At 41.8% G+C, this 27,042-nt stretch overlaps 1 protein-coding gene across 2 annotated transcripts in view; it reads right to left on the bottom strand.

Annotated features, from left to right (window-relative positions):
- nrg2a (neuregulin 2a) overlaps positions 1–10,311 on the bottom strand; it is a 45,622-nt gene extending 35,311 nt beyond the window's left edge. For both annotated transcript variants that reach the window (XM_079283920.1, XM_079283919.1), the window contains exons 1-2: positions 10,153–10,311; positions 663–831 (exon numbers count right to left, since the gene is read on the bottom strand). In XM_079283920.1, coding sequence (XP_079140046.1) covers positions 663–831; positions 10,153–10,228 — 245 coding nt within the window. In that variant the 5' untranslated portion in view covers positions 10,229–10,311. The remainder of the gene's footprint in view (positions 1–662; positions 832–10,152) is intronic.
- Between the last annotated feature and the right edge of the window lie 16,731 nt (positions 10,312–27,042).

Genomic DNA, 27,042 nt, shown 5'->3' with positions numbered 1-27,042 from the left:
ATCCTTTTGTAAAGTCTATGGGCTGAGCAATGGGCCACACAGCAGCTTGTTTGGCTGAGCACTTTTTATTCAAGCGAATGGGCACCATCTTTGAGTCTTGTATCCAGTTTTTTTTAATACATCCATGGAACAGGACCCCAACAGGAAACAGCAATTGTGCAAGGCACTGTGGGATTCGGTCTGGTTTTACTCGTAATTAAGTCGCTGAAATGTTTAACTGCGATATTGCTAAAAATGAGGTGTTACAGTGACCCTGTAAGGTCAGTCATATACCCGGCAATGTCTGGCTGAAGATTAGCCAGAGGTTGTATTCCATCAAGCAAAACGTGACCAGTGGTACTTTGTGAATGTACTGAATTGATGGTGGATGTGCTTTATTTCCTCGAAATGTTGCTTTATAATTGTATGAGAAAGACACATGAGCATAAGGAGGGCTGGTAAATTGGCTTGATTTAGTAATAATCATTACACTACATTTCAATAAGAAATGAACCCTGGCAATCCCAAACAATAGATACATGTTTTGTTTTAACTCTATTGATGTAGATTTTTGAATTGGTTGAATTGGTTGACTGAACAAAAACGTGTTCAGTCTTCCTCAGTCTCTTTTCATCTTACACTGTTTGTGTTAGGTTTACAGGACATGGGTGGCTTATACTCACTGGCTGTTCCGTATTCTGATTTTTTTGCTCGTCTTCAGCTCGTTGCCATCTTTGTACCATGTGTAGGTGGGGGTCTCTCGGTTCCCTGTGGCCTCACACTTAACTATGAGCTTGCTTCCCTCGGCCACTATTATTGGATTCTTCATTGGTTTTAACTTGGGAGCCGCAGCTAAAAGGAGAAAAAGAGAAATGGTCAATGTTTATTAACCACCATAGACACACACTTGATTATAGTTTTGGTTTGCAGAGTTCATTTAGGCTTGTGTGTGTTGGTGTTTTAGGAAAAACAGCGAGACAAAGAAGGACAGAGCAGAGGAGCCAATCATCATCTCTACGGACTGAGCCAACAACTCTCTCATGTGACCACCAGATGTTGTCACTAGAGACATTATCAACTTTGCCTCAGACTAATAAACAGGCTGAATTTCACTCCGTCTTTGCTGCTATAAAAACACCTGAAGCAATATTTAGCAAACATCCACGAGCTCATGAATTTGCAACAACAAGCTGATGCACGATTAAAGGCAAGGGGTAAGCACGAAAAGCCAGTAAAACGTTGACGCTATAATAACTAGTTTGTTGGAATGAAAACATCAAAAAGAAATGATATAACTTATTATAGCTCTTTAACTCTTTCATCTGCTACACTACTTAGCAAAACTGTAAAACCTGTTCCATCACACACTTTGCAGATTCAGTCAATTTTTACAACTTTCATGTTCTCTTGAGCCTGGTCATATATTATACTGTACTGTTTATTGTATGTTATGTTTGAAAAGAAAAATGTGGTCTTAAAAAAAACCTGGTATATTCCCTAGTTTCCGTACTTTTTTTTTCTCAGCAGAAAAAAAACCGAATTGAAATATGAAAAATTATCTTTGTCCAAACGCACACATACACGCACACACAACACACACCAACACTTGCCAGCTGACAGCTGCACACATGTTTAGGAGAGGACTCATCCAGGGCGGAGGGAGAGAGAAGGGGTGAACAAGGGTCAACCAGGGGCTGGCCAAGAAGGCCCCCCCCCGCCCCCTCTTACACACAAACACTCCCTCTCTTTACGTGTAACATATACAATTTCATGCATATGCTAAACTGAGCGATCCTACAAACTACAGCTGTTTGCTGTGCCTCATCACTACAGGATAATGGCGACAAACAAAGCATGACAAGCAAAGTGAAGAGTTTACACAGGTAATGACTTCAATTAAACATTGAAATAGAGGTGCACTAAAATAATCCCCCGTCGTCCTCCTTTTTGAGAGACTGTCCCACTTCACTGACCTGGTAATGACGACAAGTTTGCATTAAAAATCGAGTATGCCTCGTGAGACCTGCCACCTCTGGTCGCCTGGCACTAATACTCCTGATAAGAGCCAGAGGTTCCAGCGCTCAGTTCCAGCTGTGGATCTCTTTGACATCGAACAACCTCTCAGTTGATGCAGATCAAAAGTCGACCGTCATCCATCCTTTTACTGCATCTACATTTTTGTCTCACTTTAAGGTCTGATGCCCAGAGATGTAAATGTTTGCCTAGATTATTTAAGAAATACATGCTATTCGTGGAATTACCTTAATTTGTACAGTAGCCGGATCATGGCGTGATCCTTGACAGCGCTGACGACCTTTGATGTTTACTGACATTTGGACATGTCATGATGAATGCACAATGCTGAAAGAGCTGTCTGTCTGTCGTACACTTTGTGCTCATTCCCATTGGAATCACAGAAAGGGAAGATGTGAAATTTAAAATAGCTCAAAAGCAGCTCAGATCAATGGAAAAACAACTATTCTTAGTTCAATAGCATCTATTTGTTTCTAAAATTATTCCATAGCGGGTAAGACAGTGGACTTTTATCTGTGAGCTGCAGCTTCCTGTTGGAAAATGTGAGTGACGATATTCATGGCGTTTGGAAAACGAAGACAAAGATTCAAACACAGACGTGCATTTGTGTCAAGACACTTTGTAACCTCAATGACCTAATTATCAGGATGGATCTTTGTGCTGCGATTTCTCCAGCTGTTAGTTGGAGATTTGACTGTACCAAAAGGCTTTGAGACAATGAAAAAAATGTTTAAAAAAGGCTGAAATCATAACATTACATGGGCAGCACACGTGCCGCAAATCCCCATTTCAAATCCACTCTGCATGGTGAGGGTTTATCGATAGCCTCCAGCAAGACCATATACTGAACACGAGACTCCTAATACTCCAGATGTTCTACATTAAACATTTTCTGGTATTTATTAACAAATGCAACATACTATATGGGACTTGATGTTAAATAAAGATCAGACTGCAAATTGCTCCATGGTCTGCTGATCCTCCTAATTTTCACATTGGGCCGGCTAACTGAATCAGTTGTACTGTACGTAATGACACAGATGTTTGAAAAACAGCTTAATCACATTTTTCATTGAGCTGCTGGAAAGTCTCAAAACTTAATTAAGCAGGAACACTTTTCTTTGAATCTAATTAGAAAAAAAAAGTATACTGCTGTATCTAATGCCTTACAAAATGTCCATGTTTTCAAATCTGCATCTAAACATGATTTGCATACACACTAAACCCGGCACAATTCCCGAGCAATGCCGTGTCACTCATACTCAGAGAACGGCAGGAATGAGTTTGCGCCATAAAGTAAGAATATTTTGTACTTCGCCTGGACACAGTTTTTTCCTTGCCAAGCAAATTAAACAAACTGTGTCCTTGCCTGGAATAGTTACAGAAACACAGGACTGCACTTCTCATCAGCCCAGCAGGCCAGATGTGTAAGAGGGTCTGCTCCATCCACAGCATGCTAATGAAGACACGGGAGTCCATCAGACACTTCCAGCTTTCAGATACAGATGTTTAACATCATACTGCATCAAGATTAGTCTTCACGGTCATGCCAAGTATTTACAGCTCCTTAATCTGCGTAACACAAAATAAATGAATAAAGACGAATGCCCCTCAACATCCATGAACTTCTGAAAATCATAAAGAAATGTACCGTGACAGCTTGGTCGGTGATTTACAGTAGTTTCTCATGTTTGGAATGATAGATGTAAAAAAAGGAGTATCGTAAAGTTGATACTTTGATGGACAAAACTTAAGTGCAACACTATCAAGTCCATCGTACTTGAGATAAAGCATCTTCATTTTACAAATTCTACTTCATGTTTTCCAACAGCATAATAAAGAGTCAATATCATTGGAAATAGAATAATTTCTCTGAGACAAATGGTTATCTCATTTTACATTACACCAGTGGAAAAAAAAACCCCTTCCCGAACAACAGCCCGATTCTCTCTTTTTGAAGCGGAGGGGCAGCTGCAGACATGGACTATAAAAACCAAATTTGAGAATAGAAGCCTAACCGGCGTGTCAACAGCTCTTGCCTTGGGTAACAGTTGGAAACCTCAGCCCAGAGAGAGGTTCAAAAACAAAGTCACTTGATGAATTAACAATGGATTGCTGGTATTATTGAGTTAACATTTCTGTTTTACTTCCAGGGGCTTAGAAAAGGAATCTGAGGCATGCCTTTGTATTTCCCCTTCTAGACAAAGTATCCCTGATTACTCTGGTGTTATGTCACTTCACCGCATATTGTCAAAAGACAAATTGCATGGCGAAACAGCAAGAGAAATAGGTTCAGCATGTGGGAATGGTCTTCAGGCACTGCACACTATAGTCACTGTAACACAACATCTGCTCAAAGAGATCATTTCAACAGCCTCCTACCACAACCAATATACTGTACTTTCCCCAAATAATGATTTGCTGTGTTGTTTACATGAAAACACTCTACTTCTCCTTCACTAAACTCTGCAGACATGCTACTAACTAAGAGTTTCACTTTGGGTGAGTTGGGATCAAAAGCAGCCAAATCATTTATATTTGCATACAAGCAGCAGCAGTTTGGTGCCCTGAACATGTTGAAACCAAAATCTTACCAATCGACCACGATCACTGTGTTTCTGTCCATCCCTGCCAGAATAAGTATTCCTCCACACTGAGTGATTACAAAACCGTTTCTACGTTTGTCTCATTGGTTAAGCAATCAATATTGCAGTTTTATCTGTTATTTTCGAATGTTTTGGAATATTCAAGACAATTCAATATTCAGTATAACTAGGCCTGTCACAATAACATATATGGACACGATCTCAATCACTTTTGATGACAGACTAAACTTAACCAGACAAACATTTTGTCAACAGAGCCTGAGAGTCCATTTTATTAATTTATGTTTTGTTTATTTCATCTATTTTAATATTGTTCTCACATTCCAATTCTAATGCAGGAGTATTTTATTGTTAAATGTTACGCACCTCCCGCCACGTCTAATTCCTTGTAGGTGCAAACTTCCTTGGCAATAAATGGTTCTGATTCTGATTCTGATTCTGATTTTGAAGAATTTAAAGTGCACTGCACTTTAAAAGACTTTACTTGATTCAACATATTATCCTTATAACAGTATCATAAAAATTACAATTATATTGTTTATCGCAACATAATTTGTTGTCGTGACAGGCCTAAGTATAACAACTAAATGACAACAAGTTACCGTAGTTAACAAAGGGAGAACATATTTGCTGACAGTCAGCTCTATGACCACCACATCATGGTGCTAAAACCGCCAACAAGTCCAAAGTTACCATGTGTTAAACTCAGGTCTGCTTCAATTACCTTCACAAAATCTATAATTTTACAGCAAAAATGATTTCAGCGCAAAACTAAATAAAATTACGTTTCATTGCAAACTGTCAAAAGACTAAAGTAACATTACCGTACATTACCGTGCAATAATGATTGTTCTGACTTCTTATGAAGATTTCCAGAAAACATTTAGATAAACAACTATAAGTTCAATGGATGTTCTCTGCATAGAGACAATGTTAACAGGAGTTGGTAGATCAATCCAGATGGAATACTGTATTCCACTTCAACAGTCACAGAGAAGGGGACGCGTTACTCTGTTTCTGCTATAGATGTGTACCGGTAATCAGATGGACACAGTGATTTGGATTAAAACTACATCTGCCCTCTTTCTAACCCGGGCTTCTGACATTGATCAACAGGCATTATTGTGTAATACTGCCGACTCATTTACAAAAGAAACAAAAGAGAAGGATAGGCAAATCATGAAGTGGGCACACCAAACACGCTACATCTAATGCCATCTCTTGAAAGATATGTGTATTTGTTTTCTGTTGGCATGGTGAAGTGAAGGGCACTTCTAAAGTAATTGGCGAAAAGCCTATGTGAATAACATGCACTCACAACATTACATGGAAGCTCTTTGGTAAACCGGCGATTTCAAAAGAGACATTTCCTTTGAGAACCACCCTTCAAGAATCTTCTGTTTGCTTACCAATTAGTGGTTTTGATCAGCCATCTTGAGAGTGTGACAGCAAACTTAACACAAAACATTCTCCATGCATGGATTTCCAGGTGTTTTAGAGGCACTATAATGCTGAAGAGTAGAGGCCAGTTGAAGTTGTATTAGCTGGATCTCTGATTCGTTTTCCAGTTGTTTTTTTTGCACCAGCACACTAAAAGCCAATGTTTTAAGAGCAATTATATGAAGCAAGATCATACCTGAATTGTCAGCTGAGACTGTCTGAGGCTTCACCACCTCCTCTGTCTATTGGTTGTTGACGAATAATTTGAGTACCTCTATTTCAATTACAAAGGTGTGGTAGGTCTTAGTACATGATAAAGACGCATCTGGCACAAAATGAAGGCGCCAACTCTTCACTGCCACAGCTAATTATTACCACCCTGACTACGCACGCAAACCCAGTCAGAAAACAAACTTGTTGAGTTTTGTCTTGAATATCAGATGGATGGTAGAAGTGAATTGATTACGAAATGATCACCGACACAAGGATATTCATGTAGGTCAGGCAGACCGTACAGAGATGGTACTACTATTTGTAAAAGAGAGGTATACATTCATTGTATCGATGACAGATTTGATGAAATGCCTGTGGCATTTTTGCTCTCCTTGTCTTATTCATACCAAAACATTTTTCCAACCCTCGGGGGTATTTTCCCTCTCTAACCCTCGGCGGCCTGCTTCATTAGAAAAGCCCTGAAACATTATTTAAAGAGTGTCAACTTTCAGCCACAATACACAGGACTCTACAAAAACGAGAGACTCGAGAGGAAATTATCATGTAACATTGAGGCAGCAGAATTCCATAAATCAACACTTTTGAAATACTTTCTGCTCCAAATCCATGTGCCGTCATAGCCAGTGAAAGGGCAATTATAGCTGAGAAGTACCTGATGTATAATCTATTTTAATGAAAGGTATGAAACTAAGTTCTCTGGGAAAGTATGGTAGCCTACAGTGAATAAGACAGTACTTGTTCCTGCGATGTCGGCGTTGGTTGATTGACAGCCTAACACCCTCAACGAAGCGCCCATGGGCTAGATTACATACAATTATACTTTGACACATCTCCACACGAGCACATGATGTGCACGTTGACGCAAACACAATACATTGTATATCGCATGATCCAAATTGCAACGTACTGTTGCATCTATGCAAAGGATTTGTAGAAATAACATCTTGAAGTAGGTGCAATGAATAATGAATAAGTCTAACATTTAAAAATCCAAAGCATATGGCAGCCATATTAGCGACCACGACTGCAAAAAAAAAAGTGAGAATGAATGCTGAACAACTTGACTGCAATCAATAATCACGGAAGATTCATCTCATGTCATTCATCTCATCGATTCTTAAATTCTCCGCACAAGATACAAAACAGGCGCTAACCTCCATTTGTCTGTTTGAGCAGATTTCACTACATTTGGGTTCGTCTGAGCTGCTTGGTCAGAACACCAGCAAACTAGCTAGCTGAAGGATCTTTGATTATCTTTTGAATGGAGCAGACAACAAAGGTAGGATACAGGAAGCTGGCATACTGTTCTGATGCTGTATATTCGAATTAATAGAGATATCGCGCATTGCTGCACTTCTGGTTGTGCAGACTTGTTTCCAGATTTGATATTTCTTTTGAACATGATTAATTGATAAACCGCATCCTCAACAAAGTGATGTCATTTGTGGATAATTACAGGCTGGCAACATTTATTAAAGAGCCAGATCAGACTGAAGTAGTAGGTAGAGGACCCATCTTTAAAAGTGGTGTTTGGTTCCTCTCCTTTTATTTCGGATGACCCATTTTGGGAGCCTTAGGCCCAGAGCACCTGATGCGTACGCACCATGCGTGAAGTACGACTAGTGCAGACACAACAAGCAACACCCATGTTGTCATCGTGGCCTGCTTTGAAAGCTCCATTTTACTAAGGGTAGTAAGCATGACGTTTCACACAGGTTACCCATTCACCCACGATGATAACAAATCTCATTAATGAGGAAATTGATGATTCAAGATCAGATCATCATGCTCTGGATCATTTTGAATTTGAATGTATTGAATGGGACAATGCAATATAACATCGCTCTGCAAAGACGTTTGCTGCAAAGACAGTTCATAGCTATTGCTAATTTTCCACTCTTGTCCCTGTTTGGGCTTTTACATGTACAGTTTAATTAAAATATAGATAATAAAACCACAATACTGTGGCTAAGTGGATAGCAGGGCTGTCCTTCAATCAGAGGATCGGTGGTTCGATCCCCGGTTCCGGCTCCGCTAATCGCATGTCGATGTGTCCTTGAGCAAGACACTTAACCCCAAATATTGCTCCTGTAGCTGTGCCTACCTACGGTGTAGGAATGGGATAGAATCTGAATTGTAAGTTGGATAAAAGTGTCTGCTAAATGACTGTGATGTAATACACCTTTTTAATTTACAGTACAATCAGCTAAAAAATTGGTACAGCTCTGGTTTGCTTTTAGCCAGCACGTAACCTTTGAAGTAAAATATTTTTTATCTGGAATTACTTGGATTTCAGTTGGTAATGGGCCGACTGCTCTTCAAGGAGAAAGCTGATTTAGATCGACGTTGTGGTATTTTACAGTTGCCATTCACCATGCTAGTTACGGTCTTCCTATCTTGTCTCTGGGGCGAGACTGTAAACCTACTTTGAAAAAACAAAAAATGAGAAAAGCTCTCAAAGCCTGTTAAAACTGACATTAGAATTATCAGCTGACTGATGAACAACAGCAGTTACAATGTTAAATGCGTTGGTGAAATTAATCAACAGACAACTGTAGTTTATTTCGATTTTGTGAAAGGAGAAAATAAACCTGACGATGTTCATCTCACGCGGCTCTTCTCTCTGTGTACGGCAGCTGTGCTCATTGATTAACAAAGACGCCAAACAACATTCTGCGCGCATTCTGTGTCTCTTGTAGTTCGGGGAGCTGTTTATCTCACATGTTTATAGATCACAACCAAACTTGGAACGAGGACCATGCAATTATGTACATTCAACTTTCCACGAGTAATAAAACACAAAAATTAACCACGGATGCCAGAAACAGCTACAGTAGCACATTTAAGCTGAAACGGGGCACAAGTTAAATATCTAGAACGCCTGCAAAAATAAATCTTAAAAAAACGCAAAAAACAGTCTTGAGGGTTATCTGTTGGAAGCTGACAGTGACATCAGCAGGTACAAAATGGCTACCATCATCAAGAGATGCTGTCTTCAGTATCTGTCCACACTAAGAATGAGCAGCCATAGTAGCTGCAGTGATACTCATGGTATTGTCCTTAAAGTGCCACTGAAACGGGGGGGGGTTGGGCTTCCCCGTGACCTGAGGTCAAACTACAGTGACATGCTGCAGCTTGTAGGATCCACCACTGAGCCAGCACATTGCTACGTTCAAGACTCTGAGAGACGAGCTGCGCTTCAATCCAATGTCAAAGTAGCTTCCAGCTAACATGCAGACAGACTTTTATGTTGGATGACTCACCGCATACTCACAATTAAGACAAAAGCAACTTGAGCAACTGTTAAACCCTGTCAAAAAGTGTGTCATGAAAACATTGTGTTCTGCTATACATACATCACTTCTATGGAGAAGGAGAATGTGATATGTGCCAGAACATTTGTGAAAACTATGCCATGAATTAAGAAAGCTCTTTAAAGCACGGTTGTAGCCATTCATTCCTTTTTCAGAGAGCTTATGATACAACCGTGCTTTGGCTCTGTGAGGTCCAGAGCTGGTTTAGCTGGAACTTCAGTTCTAGTTGATTTATGTAATCAAGTCATATCGTTTCAATTCCTTGCAATTACAAAGTGCTGCCAAAACCAGATGTGCCTCTACACGCTGTCCCCATCGGAAGACCAATCCATGTGACTAGCGGCAAGCTTTGACAAGTCAAGGGGATGATTACTTTGTCCCATACTTCCGCGAAACAGTAACACAAACTTAATCTCACTCTTTCTCTCCAAGACTCTCTGTCTCCTACACACACACACACACACACACATAAATGTAATGTACAAAAACATATATGTATTTGTACATACAATGTTACACAGAAACCACCTTTAATTTAATGTTACCTGTTGTTGGATCCTTTTGTCCTTTCTTACCGCCCTTCTTTTTCCCTTTCTTATCTTTCCTCTTGCTCTCCGTCATGCTGTCAGAAGAAAGTAAATCCTCTCAGGAGAAGACACAGAAAAAAACCCAGGTAGTCCTATTGGGAACGTGTGGCAAGTGGGCTCCACCAGACTCTGAGCCTGTTAGAGCGTCTCTCCTGCTATATAGACTCACACCAATCAAGTAAAGCAAGGAACCACCTACTCACAGCAGGGCAGAGGGAGAGAGAGAGAGAGAGAGAGAGAGGGAGAGGAAGGGAGGGAGGGAGCGGGGAGGAAAATAGGGAGAGAAAGGTAGAGAGGCACTGCTCAAGACACTCCAAGGAGAAAAGGGAGAGAATACAGAGGGAGGGAGGGGAGAAAGAGGGAGGGAGCAAGCAAGGCATTTCCCATTGCTTTAAGGCAATCAACTGTTCCCTCACTAGATCTATCAGATAAGCAGTGGCTCTGCCAGGCCCTGCAGCCACAGCTGAGGACAGAGAGAGAGAGAGTCCCGGTCCACACAGTAATCTGAAGTCTTCCAATTCAAGCTCGTCTTGGCCCTGCTTGTAGCCAACTCTGTTTCTAGTTCCTACCTCGGGAGCATCTTCTCTTTTCTAATGACCCGTGCAACAAAAGTGTAGCGAGACCACTTAAGTTGTCCCCTCTGCGCTGCTGACCCCACCCAGATAATTCAGGAGGAGACATGCCCTTGCCAGGTTGATGTCGGGGTCCCAAAACACTTCACATCTGGTTCAGATTTGCCGAGCACATATTCTGTGGATATGTGCAAGAGAGCGGCGTGTGAGGTGCCGAATGTCAGATCACAATCTGCGACAGACTGCTCCTTGCAAAATTAGACAAAATCATCCCTGGCTTCCTTTGCTGCTCCCCTTCCTCACCTCTCTTGTCTGTCAGCCCCCTCTCAGTGGTACAGGCGAGTTGCAGCTTGTCTGCGGTTGCATCTCGCTCTTTCAGTGTCGCTGTTAGCCAGGTGTCATCAATGTCCACGCAGCAGCAAGGATAAAGAACTATTAAACCAAGCTTTCACCTTTTAAAACTCAGCTTTATGCATATGACACCAGACCGTGGCCTTCTGCAAATCAGTCAAATCCATTTTTCTATTCTGAAAGTTGGGCATCTCACCTTCTGTACTTTCTATGTCTGTCAATAGACAGTTTGAGGAAAGTAGGGCAAGGGGAGACGCATGTGAAGGTGGGGCAAGACTGAGTCGAAGGCCAGCAGCAGCACATGTGTGGCGGAAGAATAAACAAAACAAATCAAAGAGCAGAACTTTCTAAGAGTGGCGATCGACTCCCTGCCTGACTGTAATACAGCGAGAGAATATTTGAGACAATATCTAATGCAAACATGACTTCAACAACAACGCCGCGGCCCGTCTCTTTGTCTTCATTTGACGGCGCCCAAACTGTGACTACATGATGATCGCAGTGTTATTTTAAGCTGCTGTATCAAAGGATGTTTTTTTTTTCTGATTTCATGCTGACTGAACTCGGCTGTCCTAAGTGGCAACAAAATAAAAATGCATCGAAACTACAGCAGAGTGAAAAAAAGAAATCTGGAGGTGAGTCATCCGCGGGGCCCTCCCAGAGTTTGTCTCAGTTCAGCCCTCCGAGGAGACGACACGTCTCTTCGGAAGCGGCGGCAGAAGCAGGGATTGGAAAGGGGGCAGCAGAAGGGTCATGTCTCAACAGGTCAGCACACTCGATGGCATAAGCCTCATCTGTGGGCATCAAAACTGGAGGGGTCAAACCAAAGCCAAGGTTTGACAACATAGGGCTTTTCCTACTCCGCAAACAAATTGCTGTTTCCTCTCGCCTCTCCTCCCGGTGGCTGTTCTCGATGATCTAATCTGTCAGCAGAGGTAACAGAGGGCTGGCAGGGGCCACGGTGTGTCAGAGAGCTGCCCTATCTCCCCCCCCAACCTCAACACTCACTTCCTCCTCTACTTCTCAACAAGATGAGACTCGTTCCCTGGCCCGTGTGTCTCTGGGTGGGCGTGTGGTTTATGTATGTGTCAGAAATGTGAGTATATCCGTGACGTCGGCACAGAAGAAATGGCACTTTCAGGATGATGGAATGTAGATTTAGACCGTCTGTGTGGCGCTCGCAGATTTTCTCAACCTGCTCCTTCAAGAAGAGCCACACAAGATGCAAATTTGTGAAATGTAACATTAGCTGACATGAGTTATGAGGGTGTACTGCACATATAGCATGAAGGAGCATTGGGAACAGGTTAACCTCGAGGTTAGTTTGGACATCAATATGCAGCTCTTGTCTCAAAGTTTTCACAAACTTGCCGAGCTGCTGCTGAACTGTGAAGAATTCTAAAATGTGCACCATGTAGCAGTGTGGAGGCTAAAATGTGTGAGTGCTGCGAACACAACTCGCCACAGCTGTGTCCCACTTGGCAGTTACATAAAACATGGATATGTATAAAGTAGAGGCACATACACAAGGAAAGGAAATGGGTTCCTGTTAGACTGCACACTGTAATAAAATTAAGTTCGATTTTGTTGTTGTTTTTGTCCTCAAGATTGTGTGAAGAGCCTTGAACAAGGTTGAGCTTTCGTATACGAGCTTGTGGAGTACAACAAGTGTCTGAAATGAACGCCATTATTCACACCCAGACACAAATATGGTCATGGACATGCGCATCTAAATCTCTTTCTCTTTTTTTCGAGTCTACTCAAAAGCATCTGCTGTTTTTCAACAGCCGTGGGCCGTCCTCGGATCGGGGTCTGGAGGTGGAGGGGCACAGTGGGCCAGTGTGGGAGGAGCATCGCTTGAGGAGCACATCCACAAAAAAAAAGAAGAAAAAAAGAAAAATGAGGCCAAGCGCTGAAGGTTCTGCTCATAAATGCTCCACAGGCCCCATCTCTGCCTGCCTCCTAATCCCTCCTCGCTGTCCTCCCCCCACCCTAAAAAAAAGGGAGACAGCTTTCCTGTATGATGGAGCTGAGCAGCTCCCTCCTAACAACAGCATACCTGCACATCATCACATTGATACAGCTCAACAGCACTCCTGCCCTTTCACAGGGACCAGAGTTTATCTTTTCAGACATAATGGCTAAACAGCCATTAGGTTGTGTTGTTTACATCTGTCTGCCTTTTTGCCAACAAAGTGTATAGGGGTGGGGGTGGGGGGTGGGTGGTGGAGGCTTAAAGGAGCGTATAGTGCCTGCTTTTAACACATGTCTGTAGTCTTGACTATCAGAGGTGAGGTATGGTGGTGGTGGTGGTGGTGGTGGGGGGGTCAACCTCTAAGATAAATAAATGGAGAGGACAGGGGGGAAAAGAGAGGAGGGAAGGAAAAGGGAAGGGTAAAAAGTGTGAAGGAGAGATTTGGCATTGGAAATAATGTCCTCTTCATCAGATGACAGAAAACATCCCCACCTGCTAATATTCACCTTTCAACAAGGCATCTGCTTCAGCGTGCACTGAGGCGTTGGAACAACACACGCAGGCGGCCCGATCACTGAAATAAAAAGCTGCACATCCAGCAGCAGTTATCTGTTGTAGTACAGACAGGCGATTGCGTTAAACACAATCGGCTTGATAATGCCAGTCTCGCTGCTTTTTTTGTTTAAATGTACAGAGTCCGTGCAAGTGGCTCTCTGTAGACATGGCACAGCATGAGACACTGAGGACTCGTGTCGCTGGGCAGGCTGGTGAAGCCCCCTTACGGACTAGACACGACACAAATCGGTGTCGGTGACATCTGGAGGCCAGAGGAAGGGGCTTTATTCTCAAGGTCAACGGAGATTCCAGATCTGAGTGTTACTAATGACTCTGCTCAGCAACAGCTGAGATCAGGAGCGCAGAGAGAGACCAGATATCACATCCAGCGTCTCGTTTACCAAACAGCAAACGGAAGGGGCGAATTCAAACCAAGCATGGCTGTTTGTCTTAAAAATCAAGCATTTCAGTGTTAAACAAGGAAGTGATCCTGGGTGGATGCAGCTCTTTGACGTTTCCGCAGCACATTGCTGTCACCATGGTAACCACAGTCTTAAGGGTAGCAACTAGAGTATGTGAGAGAGATGTGGAAGGGCGGATTGAGGATGAGAGACCCCAAAACAAAGGACGCAAGTGAGAAAGTAGAAGATAATGTGTAAGACATACAATGGGGGAGGGAGGGAGGGGGGGAGTGAGAGGGGCATAAAATAAGAGAAAGGTAACACGGGAGAGCAGTGAAGAGAGGCAGCGAAACAGAGAGCGAAACAAAGACACAGAGAGAGCGGTATCCACTGAGCAGCTGCAGCCTGGCCACTGTATCGCTCCATAAGAGAGATGTCCACGGGGGAAGTCTGTGCCAAGCCTGCTGGGAAGCACTGCAGTAGCATCTCGGAGAGACGGAGACATGACACACATCAGCACTCGGCATGCTCCACTCTCAAGGCCACTGAGAAAATGAGATTTCAGCTCTTTAGCCTCTCAGTTTGTTCAGTTCTCCAGCTCTATCCCAGCCTCCATCTGTCACTATTCAGCCATTCATGAGCACATCACACCGCCAGAGCCTCTCCCTGCGTTCAGATGTGGCTCCTCGCTGGATAAAATCTGACCGATGTGTCAGATAACCGATTGATCTGATGGTAAGAGGCATCTTTCCCACTTACGGCCACGCTGACTCATATTGTGACAGGTTTGATTGGGGCTGAGAGGAACAAGTGATGAGCATAGCAACTCATCAGCCAATGGGGCATGATACTGCAATAACAGGCCAGCACCACGGCAGCCTCACACACGCACATACACACACACACACGCACACACACACACACCACACGCACACACAGCCCAATTGCCGGATGTGATCTCTGTGCCTCCAAACTCTTACTGATCGTCTTCCTTATCTGAACGGCTGCCAGAGCTGCGTAAAAAATGACAGCCATATATTTGAGTCAGACCTGCAATTAAGCTCATGTTGATTTATTTGATGTTTTTCACTATTTCTCGTTCTGCCAGCAGACAGACGGACACGCATGCTGAGACACAATTGTGTGCTTTTCAGTTTTATGACTGAAAATTGACGCCTCTTCTTGCAATTAGTCATGGCTGAATGATGAAGTATGCGAGAGAGAGCGTGCCCTGTATGTGTCCAATACGTGTCCTGTATGTGTCCAATGTGTGTGTGTGTGTGTGTGTGTGTGTGTGGACATAGCAGAGGCTTTAGAGAGGATGTCAGTTGAAACTCAACTTCCACTTTGGCTACAGTAGCGAACACTGTAAAATGATGTTCCCCTTGCTGGTTAGCATTGGTGATACAACTTTGTATCAAACTTGACGCGCTACATCCTCATTTATATCTTTCTTCAGTGACAACAAAGAGCCTCTCATTTGGACAATAATAGCTTATTGCTGTGATACCGAAATAGCACAAAAATCTTCAATGACAGATGCTGTCTGAGCATGACTGTGATGATCCTCTTAAACAAAAAATGCATCTGCTCTATCTTCTTAAGGCCGCCCGATTGAATCTCTCTTTCCCTCTGTATTTTTCCTCTTTAAAACGTATTTATTTTTCTTCCTTTCTGTCTCTCTCTCTCTCTGCCTGTCTCCCTCCCTTCAGTCTAAGGGAGAGATAAAGACGTTTGTGTGACTGTGATCAGATTGACTTGAAGATAGAGGCTGGAAGCCGATCTCTTCCACCTCCTCATTCTGCTCTCTCGCTCTCTCCTGCTCGTACCCAGATGAATAGACAAACAGTCTCCCACATGCTCTCACAGTTTATCAAACACACACCCACATAGAACCAGGTCTTCATGCAAACACATATGTGTGCTCTCACCAGAGAGAACAACACGCACTCAATCTAAGTGTCCTCGGACCGACAAAGTATACACTGTCACACTCAAACACAAACATACCCCCTCAAACACGCACATACGCATACGCATACAAACACACAGGTGCATCCACGTGTAAATAGAAGAAGCACATGGGTCATTGATGCGTTCAAAATGGACCTGATTTCCACTCCTGGTGGACCTAATACAAACCATTCCCCTGTATTTCAATTACTAAACAGACTTTTAGGACACCACATCTGAATCACAGCATAGCAGGCTGTGTGTTTTTTCCATTGCGCACACATTTGTCATTCAAAACCCAACTGACTCAACTTTTTATACATCTTACATGTCGTCATTGCATATCATGTGTGGAAAGAAATATGTGAATAAAAATCCAAGAAGCTACCGAGTCTTAAAAGAGAATTTTCAATGTTGAGAATTGCCATAAATGTTGTAATTTGTACTGTCTGGACATGCAACACTTGGACACAATGAGCCTGTATTATACACAATCCAATGACTTAATCTCGGGAAAGATTCCCCAGCCTTCACATGACCCATGACTACAACAGCAAAGAAACATTCAAATTGTGGATTGAAATAAGTCCATGATGAATGTCACTTCAGTCATCCATCAGCGTTTCATACATGTCTAAAATCCACTTTAAACTGCAGTAGTGTAAATTACTACGAGGCAAAACAAAGGAAGGTTGTGCTCTTATCAGTAACCCCCCCCCCCCCCCTTCAAAAACATGCGTGCATCCGCTCTCTGCTTGGCATTCTTCTTCACATCAAATCAAATTCCTTTTGCGCTCTGCACTTGTCCTTTATCTCCAGAATGTGCTTTTAGAGCAGCATAAACATGTCACGATGGGGACACTGTGAGGAGTGTCACACAGAGTGAAAGCAGCTTCTTGGTCAAATCATTTGCATTTCTGCTTTTTCGCCTCTCATGGCTGAGCTCGGGCTTATCAACAGTCTGTCTTATCTCTTTGTTTGTTTTTCACCAATGGCTTTTCCTGGAAAACAGGCCACTACGCATGTGTAAGCTTAGATCACGCTTTGGCGGCATAAGCCCAGATCAAGGCGGTCTCAAACTGAGTGAGCTTGATATGTGGGCAAGAGAGTGGCCTCAGTAGTGGCAACCTGTTGACCGCAAAAAAATGAACTCAAACTGTTGACCAATAGTTGTATCAGCACGGCATTGCAGACTTTTCACAGGAATGAGAAGATGTCCTTTGCTACTTTCTTTTCTTTCGTTTTTTGCTGGTTTGCTTGCAGCGGTTTCCTGGGCCTTGGCCATTGGCTGTATGATAACTGCCTGCTTGCAATCCTAATGTCATGAAGACAACAAGGGAATGAAAAGAAACATGCCTAGACAATGCATAGCTAAAGTACACATCTCAACAGATGGTGATGGGTGGAAAAGCGGAAACGGGGCTACAGCGCTCACACGACAGGGACTTTCTGCAACACTGATCTTTCTAGCTTTTACAAGTACAACAGACCTCGGTGAGGAATGTTGCTTTGTCATTTTGGGTAAAACATCCCCGGAGTTAAGGGCTATCCATATCACAAGAGAGGTATATACCTCTTTTGTCTGCAGTTGCTGCAGTGAGGTGATGGTTAGTGTGCTGGTCTGTGGGCCAGCTGGGACACATCTCAGTTCACCCGTGCACGCACTCACTCACACGCAAACACACGCACATACTGAAGCCTGCTCTACGCCGCTCACTATCTTTCAACAACAAGCTGAGCAGGGACCAGACGGAAAGAGGTCCTATTTGTGCAGGAAGATAAATACACGTCTGCACCCAGTCCTGTCCCCTCCAGATTAGAGCAACACAATAATGAGCAGAAGCACTGGTGGAAGGTCAGAAGAAAGCAAGGGTAAAGGATAGAGTAACAGCCGACTCCCAAAACACTCGCCCCCGCACACATACATGCCGGAGTAATCACCGACAGACATGCTTTTATCTTTATTTATCAGAACTTAATATTGTCGAAATCAGCAACGGTATTTTGTCCCTTGTACTTTGCGTGAGAATTGAACCGTCAAAGTGTGTTGTTTGTGAAGTTTAAGTATGAATATAGATGAGGCCCTTGTGGGGATTTTTTTGCTGTTATTCCCAAATCAGTCACTCTGGAAGAGCTCCAGGATTCACAACCTGATGGCGTCACAGTTTTTTAGGAACACAGACAGCACGCATGGGTCGCTGTGGGTGTCGAGTATCTGGTCATCCTGTAGTGGGACGACGGTGAATCAAAATGTGTCTAAATATCCACAAACACACTGTAAATATCCAGGAATGTGTGGGTCGAGTTGTTTACAAGTTATTCTATGAGTCAGCAGCTTCATAATCTTTTATCAGCTCCTCCCCTGTGTTACGTTGAGGAAGGTATTGCTCAGTCACGGACCACAGAATTAGGCAATTCATCTCTGCTCAACTATGGAAGCATGTTTTCTCTTGAGTCTGCTGAAACAAAGCTCGAACTCAAAGTAGAAGACCCCTTCACTGTTGAGGGAAACATGATTTTTCTCTTGGTCCACTTCCAAACACTGCTAACAAGCCATTCCATTCTGTTTAAAGTCTTTTCATGTTAAGACACACATCAATCCACACCTACAACATACCTGAGGAAACAAACCTTCTCTCAGGATACGTGCTGTGTGTGTGTGTGTGTGTGGGGTGAACATGGCCGGACACGTCCCTTAAACACACCAGGAGGCGCCCAGCGGGAGTGCCGGCAGCCCCTCTTTTCAACACTTCGGCACGCTGCACACAAACACAGTTGCCCTTCCCATGGTCCTTTTGTTCCCTATCGTTTCGTCGAAGTTCCTGTCATGGACACGGTCAGCTTCCTCTGGACGTTTATAAAAGACAGTTATATTACACTTTTGGACAAACACTCACTTCAACGTATGATATTTGTTCCCGACTACATGGCGCTGATCATGCTGCGCAAATGCAGAAAAACTAGCCATCTCACAACTGACGTAGGAAAACATGCATAAGCTTGCAGACACAGTATTATAGCGAATGCACTGAAATTTAGACAATTATCCAAAGAATAACACACCCAAGCACTGGCAAGCATGGGAGGAAATGTTCTTTAACTGTGTACCTTTTGACACTCCCTGAAGCTAAGCCGAATGCAGACAAATATAATTAATAAAGAGTTTTAGTTCATGTATCTGTCTTAAAAAAGGTAGGATATTTGGGTAAGCATAGTTTTGTATCTGAACATAACTAGCATGCCAGTCCCAGTAAATTCTCAGTTCCCTGTATTGGAAGAACATACTATTACCATACCATGATGTAAACAATGGCCTAAACACCGCCATTCATGATATTCTAATCATGACATTAATGAACATAACATTCTCAAATATACCAATAAAACCGTGAGTTGACGCAGAAACGGGCGCATGGTGAGAGTGAAGAAGTGGCCTGGGGCCTGTGCTAAATGAATGCCAGAGAATGAGTGTGCAGTGAAAAGCCTATCTGCTGTGAATCTACCAGACACCTTGGTGAGGAGCCGCAGCAAAGAGGAAGCCCAAATGAATAACTGACGAGCAGCTTTCATGCACAAACTGCTGGAATGAATCAATTCTGCAAGCTTCATATTCTTAACGGCGCAGATTTACATTTAAACTTTTAAACAGCATCACCAAAGCACCTCTCACCGAACACAATAAGATGCACAAACACGCATCAGAAATGTAGACACATACCAAAATTGCAACATTGCTCAAGTTTTAACTTGTGTCTTTCATCGACATTGGCAACAAGACAATGCACTTAAACTTCAACATGTTGTGTGACATTGCACTGTTAATAAACTAACGCTAAGATTGACGTTGACGACGCTAAGCTGTTTACACAAACCTGTGATACCCTGTTTGAGGATCACTGTTGACATCTATAAACCAGTTTATGGAATATTGTGGAATGTGTTTTCTGTGGTGCTACGCCCACATATAGAAAGATCTACAAGTGAAAGAACATGAAAATATGTGCCCGCCAGCTTCACCCTGCCTCCTCGGATGGAGCAATAGTAGGTTACTTCTACACAACATGACAAAACAATGTTGACGTCAAGAGTAATTTGTGTGCTCTTGAGAGTCCTAACAACAAGCCTGGTGTTATGGGTAATTATACTGTTCATACAAAGTATCCATCAACTGTGAATCTAACCCTGCATCAGTTTGAGTTTGCAGAGATGACAAACACCAGCAGTGGGTAGTGGGCTTTTACAGAGTTATGCCATTTACATGCATTGATCCAGAGCTGGATAACCGGACTGAACAGGGTTAATGATGGAGCGGTCAATAGACGTAAACAAAGCCACATGCATTTGAAAGAATGTTAATAGCTCGGAAAGAAATGATTGGCAGCGTTTTAACCCAAATAGTAGTCAATCTTTCAGTCACATGTAGTAGAAGTTCGGGGGAATAAAATACTTTATTTTCTGAATAAAACACATTCCAGACTCCATGCCAAAACAGACAGAAAATCATGTTTTATAAATGGAGGTGAATGATTGATTTGTCTTTTGGTTACAAAATGGCAAATTCATGGTCATACTAAACTACAGTAAAATACAAAAAGGCCTTCTTTCCTGTACACCTAAATTAGTTGTACAGTACATTTGCCTGTTTTTAACTTCCCTGATTCCTTGCTTAATACTGTTTCTATTTGTGACTGTAAGGGGTTAACTTTGTCAACAATCTTTCATGCTGTGCACAGAAAAAAACATTTTAAATATTTAATTACATGCACTGGCTGCAGCCTGTAAAGGAAGAGTATTGCAGCCCAAGATAGCTGCAAATTGCTGAATGATTTAAAAGGCAGGGTCAACTTAAACTGCCTTCACGAAGCAGAAGGATACAAGTCGTATCAGGCTGGAAAAGCAGGTTTCTGTTCAGCGTGTATGTGTTTTGCGATTCATCTGCAGTGATATTTTAATGTTTGGCACTTGCTTTATTTAGTTCAATGTTTATTGAAATTAAAAAAAGAAAGAAAAGTGTCTTCAGGACATCATGTTTGAATTGTATTAATATAATATAATACTGTTGGATGTAAAAGTTACTGATCCTTTGTTTTTTGGTTAATATCTACAGCACCGGAGGCAGCCGAGGATTTTTCTATCTACACAACCGCTCAGAGTTATTACCGGACATCTTTTTGACCTCGGTCCAACACTGTACATGATGGCTTCTCCCTGAGGGACAACATTATGGTTCGTTCAGTCAAAAGAACACACCGGCTTATAGCCGACTGCAGTATTAAAAGCACAGCAGTTACACCAGAAAGATGACTTCCTTTTGTGAACAAAATACAATCCAAATGGCCGTGGCTTTCACAGTTGTTATGCTGTGCATATCTCACAGCCTGTGCCGTGACTGTGGGCTTTTGAGTGTTTTTGACACAGCTCCAGCCGCAGGGGCAGGGAGTCTAACAACTGCTGTGACATTCCCAACGGACTCATCCCTTTCAACTTTCCGGTGTTTCTCCTGCTTCCTGATCCTGATCATATACTGCCTCATTGTGGTGAAGGCAACATTCTTCAGTGGGCTGACAAATGGAGTCCTAATGATTGAAAAAGCAGAGAGACGGGGTGTAAACTGTGATCACAGAAGCTAAAGCCAAATACTGCAATGTTTTTTGTCATTTCGGATTACAGTTATCGTTAATAAATAGAGGTTTGGTTGTTGCTGAACAAACAGCTGCTTGCTGATGGGCAGTAACAGTAGGGACAACGTCCAAATAGCTCAACGATATGAAGGATTATTCATTCTTTCATCAATTTCAGTTCTGCAATTAACAAAATAGCTATGCATTTTGTCAGTGTATTCTTATTGTGCTTGCAACTTCAATGCAAGGGACTGTTTTTCCTGTTCAACAGTGTATCTGAGAGATGAGATTTAAGGGAGTGAAGGCTGGATGTAAATACAGCTTGATGCTCTAGATATTCTAGAAATGTAATGTAAACCTCAGGTTATTTCGCAGATAATGGAACTTGTGACATCTGTGATTGAAAGGCATACTCAAAGCAGTAATCAAATGTCCAAACAACCCTCCAATAATGAAGTTCGACCCCACAATGATCCATCACAAATAGACAAGATCTTAGTAACATGGTACAATAATTGCTTCAAGATGTTTACATGAGCTGTCTTCATCTTCCCATAGGCATATCAAGGCCATCTCTTAAAGGCCACATGAAAAAAGCCATCATTACTTTGATACAAGGTACATTCTTCATTCAGGCCTTGTGGATGCAGCTGTGGAATCACACACAAATACCAAATGATCTCATGGCATAATACTGACAGCATCAGACAAATCCAAATGCAATTTGATCACCCAACCCATAAGACATGTGTCCCCCCCCCCCTGAAAATAGTCAAAATGCTGTTTTGCTGCCCCAAAAGCAGCTTTCATCCCATTTTTTGAATTTAAACCAGAGATTAATGGAGATTATTGGTTGTGACATGATGTACTAACTGTAAAACTAATCTGCAGTCTCACCACCAGCAGCCGACCCGATGCTGCTCCTCTGTCTGATGTCAGCCAGCTGTTTGCAAGCTGCAGCTTGTGTTGCAGCTGTACCACAGATATATATACCAATGATGGAGTACGATATAAAACAACAGGGTTTCTTTTAACGAAACACAGAAAACGACGACTGTTTCTTGTCATGTGAATGCATGTAGCCTTGGTTGATAAAAGTTAGCAGTAAGTAAGAGCCTGGCTCTCATTCAGCGGAACAAGCAGATGAACTGAGAAAATATCAACCACATTCATATTCATATATTTCCCTGTTTGCTATAATAATTGTACCTACAAACGGACTTTAAAAATAGAACACAACTTTATATTGATAACCTGAAATTGATGCAAAAACGATTATTAGTGGTTATTAATACATGTGTGAACACTGTATGGAGCTAAAAACTGGTTTTAAATGCACGATGCATATTGAGCCATTGGTTTTAACTAAGAAAACTATCAAATCGGCCCCCTTTTTCACTGAAATGGTCCTTTGGTTAACTTACTTCACCAAATCAAACTGATTTAAATTTGAGTAAAATTACAAGCTTTCAACTCCATGGCATTGCAGACTTGTTCTCATTGTTCTTATCCGGCTGAATTTAGAGTAATCCCATTATTCTCCATGAACCCAGACACAGTTCTCTATTACAGCATGACAATTCATAATCATCCAAAGCATTGCTTCGGAGTGTGTGAAATCAAAGGGCTTGTTTGACAGAAAAGTGTGTGGAAAATGTCTGTCACAGTAGAGTGGCTAAACCACTCATGTAGAACTAAACTCATGTTAAACAACTCATACCGGCTGGTAGTGTTTTAGTTCTGTGGTGAAGCACATCAGAGCAGAATTAGGAAGTGATGACAACTTAGTTTTGTGTCATATCCAGAGCTTTCACAAGCAAACAGTGCTGTAACTCATCAAAGGGAGTCATTTTTCATCTGACGTGGATCTCTGTTGTGATATCAGTATGTTGAGTATAATCCAGGTTTAGCCCACTCTAGTCTGTCAAAACACAACTTTGTTTTCACTTTCTCTTTTTTGGTGTTTTAGGAGTGTAATCCAGAAAATCTCCACATATCTCACACAAATCCTGTTGGAATTCCATAAACCCAATATGAACTCTGGAGCAATATAGCGGTAACATTTTGAATATAACATTAAAATTGGAATAAAAAGGTAATAAAACTGAATATAATCACATTACACCTACTGTACATCCCACTTGTTTATAGTCCGGTTATCTGTTCGTTTGTGCACTTTATTTTATATTTCACTTTATTTTATATTTTACTTTATTTGATATTTTACTGTAAATGTTAATATGTTTCTACTTTTTTGCACTGCGTTGATTATTGTTGATTGTTTAATGTCATGCACCACCCGTCATGTCAAACTCCTTGTATGCAACATACCTTGGCAATAAATGGTTCTGATTCTGATTCTGATTCATCAGATACAACATGATCTGCTTGAGACACTGGCAGCCAGGATGAGAAGACAGATTTGATAGTTTAACACGAGCCTGTGTTTTGCATATATTTGTTGTAATCTATCTCCATCAAAAGATAATTTCCTTGTCTTCTTTGGCAGGAACCCCGAGCTCCCAGTTTATGGATTGTCCTGGAACATCGGAGCAACCATTGATACCCGTTACACCTGTGCTTGTCTTGGTATGACAATTCAAACTGTCCACGTTGAGAAAGTTCTATTGTCAATCTGACTCAAATAAAGATACTCCGTTAGGTTTCTAAAGGACTATACTGCTGTCAATTCTCTAAACCTCTGTGAATTTAACAAAACAGAGGTCTGGCTACATGGGATTATTTAACATCACTGTATAGCTGTCATGACTTGCTATATGACTTGTCTGTCCAAACTAATAATACTAATAATAATAACATAACTACGTATGCTGCTAATGGCAAACAATCTTTCGCCACCATTACGCCACTTTCCCTTCACCAAACGGGAGATGGACAACGTTAGCGACTAATCAGCGACTGCAGAACCACCTAGCAAGCTCAAACCCAAATGCAGAACTTGGAAAAGAGCAAAACAAACACACAAGGATAATTAATATTGGACTTACATTCATAAAGTGGCAAGAAACAAGACTCCAAATGAATGATTATGCTGCCTTGTGTTAGCTGGATGGATTAGGCACCTGTTAGTTTACATTATGCTCTTTACAAACTGCTGATATTAATTATATTTATACAAATCTAACACTGCAGTTGTGGGACTTTGCTTTAGTGTGCTGGCTTTAATATTAACTAGCACAATGTCAAATGAAGAAAAACACGGGTTAGCCTGGACAGAGCTCATTACTCATACTGATCACATCTATGTTATTTATGTGCTCTCACTTTTATATGCCACAGATGTCATATACTTGTGTTTAACCACATTTTAAATATCAAATCAAATCGCGCAAAGGGGGTCGAGCTGGTACTTGTTACTATTCCAAAATTGTGTGTGTGGGTAAACAGAATGGAGGAACATATACCATGTAAACTACACAGAGCTATCAATGGTATTTTTTACATGCAAACCTAGAAATGCATTGGGCAATGCCGGCAAAACATTTTGGTAAGAGTGTTAGGACAGTGAATGACACGCAGCTTAACTAACTGCAGCTTTACAGACTAGATCCTCTTGACGATGCACAGCCCTGAGTATTGCAGGGCTGTATTAGCTTCAGCTGTACAGCAGCAGTAGGCAATGCACACACATAAGCACAATGGCTGTAGCACCTGCACTTGTGCATTTGGCGACATACGAAAAAGCAGAAAAGAAATCACACTTTACAACATGCTACCGAATTTTTGCAGCACTTTAGTTTTCAATTTAGTGTGTTTATGAAATATTAAGACAAATAGTTATACTGCATGGGCTTTAGGTCCAGAGAAATCCAACCAGCTGATGATTGATGTATCAACAGTACATTTGACTACCAACAAGTAACTGACAAATGCAGCCTTCCTACGCACAATACCTACAAATTAGACATTAAGTTAAAGAAAAAAAATGGCATTTTCCCAAAAGAATCCTCTTTTGAAACATATACAACAGGTTACATACAACTAAAGGACCAACATCTGCTATATGGTATCACGACACGTTCTCATTCCATCTGGCCACATACTGACGCTTTGTTAGAGCCCTTGGCGTAACTTTAACTGGGCTTCCCAGTGCGTGGTCGCAGAAAACACCTGGCTGTCGCTGTGAATTCAAACAAAAAGACCTAGTTAGGTTGAGGAATAACATCATGTTTGGGCCTAAAAGAAGTACGTAAACGAAGTAAAACGTAAACAACGTAATGCAAGTACAGAAAAGAAGTCACAAACATCACTAATGTAACAGCGGTCTCTGACACTGCTCTCCAGGTCTTCCTGTGTTGGTTTGAGCCCTCCCTGTGGGTTTTTGGGTTTTTTTCGGGCCTTTATACTACGTCATAACACACTGGGAGCATTTTCTCTGGGTCACTTAACTTGAAAGCACGGTGCGTCTCATGCAGACGCTAAAGGGTGCATCGTGTGTCAATATCAGACATAGATATTTATTTTTTTAATTATAGGGATGTGTATGAACCTAACTGAGCTGTAAAGTGAGCATCATTTATTTTTTAATAAAACAAATCTCTCCAAAAAAAAAGAAAATTTGATGCAAAACATTCCTGAGTTTTTAGATGGATAATGAATCCTAGACTGGTGTAATTTGAAAGGACTGCTGAATGTGCAGCGCTTCAAAGTAAATGCTGAGAAGACCAAAGTTGGAGCAAAGCATGAATTTAAATTCCTCACTCCTGTATTAGTCCTCCAACCTCCGCAAGCATGCATCCTTCTTAAGAGCTTCACAATGCTTTACAGAAATAATGAATCAACTGACACTGTAGTGGACTAGACAAAGTATTGGCTTACACAATACTACTACCAAAACACCAAAACGCACAAATCTGTGCTCTGCAAACAGGTATCAACCATGACCCTGAATCACTAAACCTCAACTCTAACATGAAAATGCATCCATCATTGCAGAATTGTGACATTTGTTGACACAAAAGCGAGAGACCCAACATGCTCACTCTGTCACAATGATAGCTTCTAAACGTTTGTCTTTAGAAAATTGGCATAAAAGACTGAGTGATTGTGAGAAGATGCGTAAAAGGAGAGGAAAATGAGGGGCCAATTACTTTCATACATTTTATAAATATACATCAAGCTGTCTTGTCAGAGTAGAGCAGCCGAGCGGCGATTCACCAGGGCCAAACGTCTACATAAAGGACTCAGTGAACATATAAAACAATCCCGACAAACATACAGTCGAAACAAATCCATGCTTCTTGCTGGCCAATCTCATTAGCCGGTTCCTCTGCCCTGGGCTGTAGACACTACAGCACTGACAGTTGAAAACACTTCAATCATTGTTATCTAAACAAACAGATCCTGTTCTACAATAATCTCGGTGGTGAAATACAGTAAATGAGTGCCTTTGTCACAAT

The sequence above is a fragment of the Melanostigma gelatinosum genome (genome assembly GCF_949748355.1).
Source record: "Melanostigma gelatinosum genome assembly, chromosome: 14".
Taxonomy (NCBI): Eukaryota; Metazoa; Chordata; class Actinopteri; order Perciformes; family Zoarcidae; genus Melanostigma; species Melanostigma gelatinosum.
The sequence above is the reverse complement of the archived record's forward strand: the minus strand, read 5'-3'. Positions and strand labels throughout refer to the sequence as shown.